A 6,001-nucleotide genomic window follows, 5' to 3' on the forward strand; every position below is an offset into this window, starting at 1 on the left:
CTCGCTGATCCAAGTCTTGTCTTTAGGAAAAGGCTAGGATTGTTTGTCTTATTTTCAAGCCAATTGGGGTGACTTTTGTTGCCTCGGCTGATAGTTCCATGCAACTTGGCCAGTTGAACAACATGCCTCACTGTAACACATGGATCATATTAACTAGTCTTCTGTATATTTCATTATTTCTAGTACTAGTTACTTATTTATGTATCGACACCACTGTCAGCTTTCTAGCTATAATTGCTTGCAAATTGAAGGCACCAAAGCAATGCCTTTATTGCTGGTACGTACCTTTTGATCACATACCTCCATCTGTAGTACTATATTTGCGTAACATACATTGTAGCAAAAAAATACTGATAACCACTATTATGCAAAAATAATGTAACAGAAATTTCAGGACTGACCAAACAACAGAAACTATAATTTGTATTTATCATAATAACAATATAATAAACTGTTATTTTTATGGGGAATAAAAACAATCAGTTTTTATTACTCTAATACTTCTAAGCGTTTTGGAAAACAACGTGACCAATAGAGAGAAACAAAAGAAGGGATTGATTTTACTTTGTCGCTCTCCAATTTCAAGCACTCTTCATAGATGGAACAGTTCCATCTGTTCCTGCAAGTATGGCATACTTGTCCTTCCTAGTCAAATTGGTGCACTCAAACCCGAGAGTCCCTGCAAGAACCCTCTGAATATAATTGGCGACTTCGATGGCAGATTTGCCTCCCATGCAGGTGAGTTCTGTTGGCAACTGGTTCAAGAAAGTGATCTCATAAGTTGGCATGGGATTCATGAACACAAAATAAGGGTCCAGCAGCTTGTGGCCGCGAACCGATGTCCCATAGAACACGCTTTGCTTCGTGTTGATGGCGACCGGGACAATCCTATCGGTTAGCTCGGCAAAGAGGGCACTGAACCTCAAAAGGAATTGCTCCCTACAAGTGGTGCCTTCGGGGCAGATCACCAAATCCCCTTCCTCAAGCAACTTCTTGATGTTGGCAGCATCTTTCTCTCTTTCCCTAGAGAGTGCTACAGCTTTGATAGGAGAAATTATTTCAGTGAACTTGCTTATGCTATATGTCACACAGCTGATTTTCCTCCCTAATGCAACAGCTGTAACCACAGGGTCTAAAACTGTCCTGTGGTTACATACAAATAGGACTCCACTTTGGCCCTTCTTTGGTGGGGGTGGAGGGGTACCCTTCCTAATGACCCTTATTCCAAGAAGCTTGTAGTTGTACCAAGCAAGTCTTTCTGGCAGAGGGATGTTGAGGTAGACCCTTAGGATTGAGAGGATTATGCCAATTGGCATCCATAGGAAGGTCAAGAGGGCCACTAGAGGAGTTGGCCTTTGAACTAAACGGCCCTCGTGGAAAATTATTGGGCTTAGAAGCTTGTTTCTTGGTAGTGGCTCACACTTGATCCTTGGCACCATGTATCCTTCCTGTAGGGGAAAACAGTGGTAGTGAATAGATTTGATACATGTGAAAAATGAGCATGAGTGGCATTTTCATTCAACTTTTGCTTGGATTTAGACCATATCATGTTATTACTATATAATCTTGTTTGGTTAAACTTTTTCATATTTACTTATAGGAAAAGAAAATTAAAAAATTACAAATTTCTACATGTTAAAATTAACTCACGCGTCTCAGCTTTGATAGGTGATATAACTAAAAACAAAAGGCAAAATTATAACAGCCAAGGGAAAATTAAGTTTTACAGAATAAGTCAGCAGCAGGGGATGTCATAAGAATCGTGCTTTGTAATATTGATGATTAGAAAACCATGCAGAGAGATAAAAAAAATTCATATATTTTACATGAGGTACAAATAGTACGGCATTGATTGAGTGTTAAAAATTGGTTGGACATGAGGAACTTATGGAAAGTGTCAGAAGTCCCCCATCTAAATTGAATTTGTCCATCCTTGGAAGATAACCAATTAGGGATCTTTTAATTATTAGAGGTATATAAAACAAAAAAAATAGTAACGCATCTGAGTTGTGAAAGAGAACTTAAAAGCAGAGACATAACCAGCTCGAAACTGAAGCTGTAATAAGACGTATCCAGAAACGAACCATAGAAAATAAAATGGGTGGGCCACTTGAAAAGTTGAGGTTAGTAAATATCGAAAAAGACGGGATGGAACTAACATATTAAGTGAGGAGTTTTTTTTTTTTTTTCTGTAATCAGTAGGAATTTGTGAAAGAAAATTTATAATAATTTACTCATATTGATTAGTCAATTAAATTAGACTCTCTCTTGACAGGAAAGAGTTTTGTTATGCATATAATATGCAAAAAAAAAATATATATGTATATTTAGGTAGAGAACCACTTTATATGTAGCTGAAAACTATGCCATGATCATTAAAGGCTCTCACCAAATATGAAGCGATTTGTGGACAATCTAACTAATCTAATGTTTTGCGCAAAGAAACAGCTCATGTAGCTTACTTACTGGCTTCCTCACGTTTAAACATAAAGTTGAAAGTGAGTGACTGAAAGCAACATCTAATTATAAATATGTATGGCCAGTAGAAAAAGAAAAAAAAAAGTATTTCGTTTAAAAATATATATTTATTATATAAAACACACTCAAAGTATTTACAATTTAATTTTGATACACTATTAATGTGAACAAAAATTATACTGTTAATTAATTAAAAATTACTTTTATAATAATTATTGCAAAATCCAACAATATTATTATGATAATCCGTGATTCGTTAATAATATGAAACAATTTTACATTTCAGTGCATTTTAATTAAATTAATTTATTTAATGGTTTTTTAATTAAAAGTGTTACTATTCAGTATGTTAAAAATGTTGATTTAGAAATTCATAAATAAAAAGTTATTTATTAGAAATTACGATAAAAATATATTCATAGCATTAAATGATATATTATGTTATAAAAAATCTTATTTAGTACCTTGTATAAAAACAATTCTAATTCAGTACTCTCAATACACCAACTAATGACTAACATTCTCCTTACAATAATGAAAAACATTTAATAATTAGCAAGACAAAACTCTAATTTAATTAAAAAAACACTAAAATTACTTTATAATACTGTTCTTAAATTTTATTATTCTTAAGTTTTATATACAGATATATGGTTGTTTTAAACAGTTAAAATTACCTGTATTACGCGTTCACGTTCTCTCCGGGAGAGAGAGAATAATTATTAGATACTCGAGGTCATAACTTCGTCTTCATAGTTTCAATCAAATTTTTATATAATATATAGTTGTATTTTTTTTTTAATTTATAACAAAAAGTTAACAATATCCCATTACATTTTTGTTTGACAGAGTATCCCATTATGTTAATCTTACGTTTTATAATACTACCTACTCAGATTCTTTCTATAAGAAACAAGTCATTAAGTAAGATATATATGGCTTGTTTCTTATAAACAGGATCTTAATAATTTAGAGGGAGAGAGAAGTATATGCATATTACAGTTATACCAACCTTGCAGATTGACATGAAGTCCATGTCCGTTACACTGTCTCCGAGTCCCAAATCCGGCAAGTTGCTCCCAAACTCCTTCAAAACCACCTCCTTCTTCTGAACACCAACAAGCACACCAGGTTCCTTAGCGAACCCCGTCACCCTCCCCGACGCCGTCACTGCCAGCTCCGTCCCGAGCACCGTATCCGCGCCAAGAAACGTCTTCGCGAACGGCTCCACCATCACCCGGGGGCTCGCCGTGACAATGCACCGCCTCCCTCCGAACGCGTTGAAAATGCGCCACGTGGCGGGGTGCACGTCCTCGGCGTAGAACCTCGGTAGCACCGAGCGGGACACGAGCTCGACGTCTTTTAGTTTGAGACCTGCGAAGGTTATGAAGATTAACGTCTTGATGGCGAGGGTTTCGGAGAGGACGAGGTAGGTAAAGTAGACAAAGGGGGCGGAGGTTAGGAGGAGGAGGGCGCGGAGGACGCTGCCGGCTTCGAGGGCAACGAGGAGGTAGTAGGGGAAGGCGCTCCGGGAGACGAGGAGGGTGCCGTCAAGGTCGGAGGCCACGGTCTGGTTGGACCGGTCTTGGGTGGTGATTGGGTCGAAGCGAGGGAAGGTCCCCATGATTATGACAATAGAGGAGAAAATGAAGAGAGAAATTAAGAAGGTTTATGGTGTGGTGAAGATGTGATTGGGGAGCTAGGTGGAATGTTGGATATGGCTTGGAAATGTTATGAAGAGAGAGAGAGAGGGTGTGAGGGGGGTTTTAATAGGGTGAGGGGAGAACAATATTCGGAAAGAAATGCAAATTAATATATAATAAAAGATTCAATATGTTTTTTTTTTAGAAAATGAAATATTTGCTCGTTTTTTTTCTTTGAAGAACCACATCAAATATGATATGATAGGGTTCATAAATAGAATATCTTTTCTATTGAGCATGATGTGATGAGATATTAGATTCCAATTTTTGTATGAAGAATTATTAGTTGAAATTAATTAGTCAATTAAATAGATTTCAACATTTAAAAAAATTAATCTTTAACTTTATGTTGATTTACATTAGAAAAAATGACAATTTTAATACAATTTCTTAATGTTTTGTTGGTTGTTTTTCAATTAAAATTGGAATCTTATATTGATAATTTATCATAATCTTTCATGTTTTGTTGCACGAATTATAGAAGTAAAATCCCAAATTTGATTAGAAAATACACTAAAATATTTACAGTTATACATCTAATTAGTTATGTCTTTTCAAAATGTAATTCTTTTTTCACAAAAGAGAAACACAAGTGATAATATGTTTTTTGACTTATTTTTATAAATGAGGAGAAATATTATTAAAGTGACGAGGGGTCTTGGAGTAGTTGCAAGTCGATGCTAACGGCTGCGTTTCATTCAATTGGAGCCTACTTTTTTAGTTTATTGACGCCGGCCTTAGCAGCCTAATAAAACCCCAAAGCCACAGCTTCGGTTTAAATTAATTAAAGTGTTTGTTACTTTCATTTGGCTTACCTTTTTTGCTTGTTAAATTGTACATAACTTTATTAGCGTAATTCCTCAAGCACATAATTGTTGGCTTATAACGGTGCCTTTGCCGCCTTAATAATATTGGGATTTAATATTTTGATTTTGTTACAGTGTTTCTTTCTTTAGAATCTTTACAAGTAGCGGATTTATTGATAATAAATTCAATTCCATTACCAGAAGTGGAAATATTCAATATGGAGTTCTGCATATAGTATGAAAAACACACAATACGAATTCATTAAGAAATAGGTGTGAATTCTTTAAAAAAAAAGGTGTGAACATTTTGTCCTCTAAAAAATGTGTGAACATTTTGTTGGGCAAATGATAAATTAAAAATGGGCAAAATGGTTTATTATTGGTGGAGATGACGGAAAAATTTGTTTCATACAATTTTCGTATCAGTTTGTACATTTAGTTTTTGTACGTACCATTGGACAACTCTGTAATTCAATTCACCAACTAAAAAGAAAAAAGTAAACTTAATTGTCTCAATGGACTGCAGTCATACTCAAAACACTATATTTAGTTTTTGTATTATTATTATTATTATTATTATTATTATTATTATTATTATTATTATTATTATTATTATAACCTGTTGTGGATGTTTTTCATCGGATTAGTTTAGTGTAGATCCACTAAATTTTTATATTAAAAACTAATTTTTAAATTTTATTTTCACTTTATGCTTGGAATGAACTCACTCACATTATGTTTATATTGATTTCCTCAATAAAAAGTTTATACTTATATATATATATACTTCTTTTACATTTCACATACATCAATAATATTAAAGGGGGAAAAAAGAAATTAACACAAGTGTGATTTGGTGTATTTGAGTTTCTTAACCAAAGTTTAAGATTTGATTTCAAATTTAGAAATACTCACGCTTATTAAAAAAATCTAATTGTCTAAAGTCAATTTATAATTACCAAATCAATCAAATATATTTAAATTTATTTTTAATTGATTGATTTCATGTCGAAA

General features: G+C 33.8%; 1 protein-coding gene across 1 annotated transcript; it reads right to left on the reverse strand.

Moving 5' to 3' along the window:
* Positions 1 to 392: 392 nt before the first annotated feature.
* On the reverse strand, positions 393 to 4,230 carry LOC114415688 (glycerol-3-phosphate 2-O-acyltransferase 6-like). Its single transcript, XM_028380499.1, has 2 exons — positions 3,491 to 4,230; positions 393 to 1,448 (listed from the first exon to the last, which is right to left on the reverse strand). The coding sequence occupies exons 1-2, from the start codon at positions 4,100 to 4,102 to the stop codon at positions 582 to 584; spliced, it is 1,479 nt and encodes a 492-aa protein (XP_028236300.1). The 5' UTR covers positions 4,103 to 4,230; the 3' UTR covers positions 393 to 581.
* Between the last annotated feature and the right edge of the window lie 1,771 nt (positions 4,231 to 6,001).

The sequence above is a fragment of the Glycine soja genome, chromosome 1, assembly GCF_004193775.1.
Source record: "Glycine soja cultivar W05 chromosome 1, ASM419377v2, whole genome shotgun sequence".
In the NCBI taxonomy this organism is placed as follows: Eukaryota; Viridiplantae; Streptophyta; class Magnoliopsida; order Fabales; family Fabaceae; genus Glycine; species Glycine soja.

Bases quoted from the DNA above. Each gene is read 5' to 3' on its own strand.
- LOC114415688 (XM_028380499.1), bottom strand. From the start codon at position 4,102: ATGGGGACCTTCCCTCGCTTCGACCCAATCACCACCCAAGACCGGTCC. The intron at 1,449-3,490 runs GTTGGTATAACT...TTTCCCCTACAG, and splicing joins ACTTCATGTCAATCTGCAAG to GAAGGATACATGGTGCCAAG.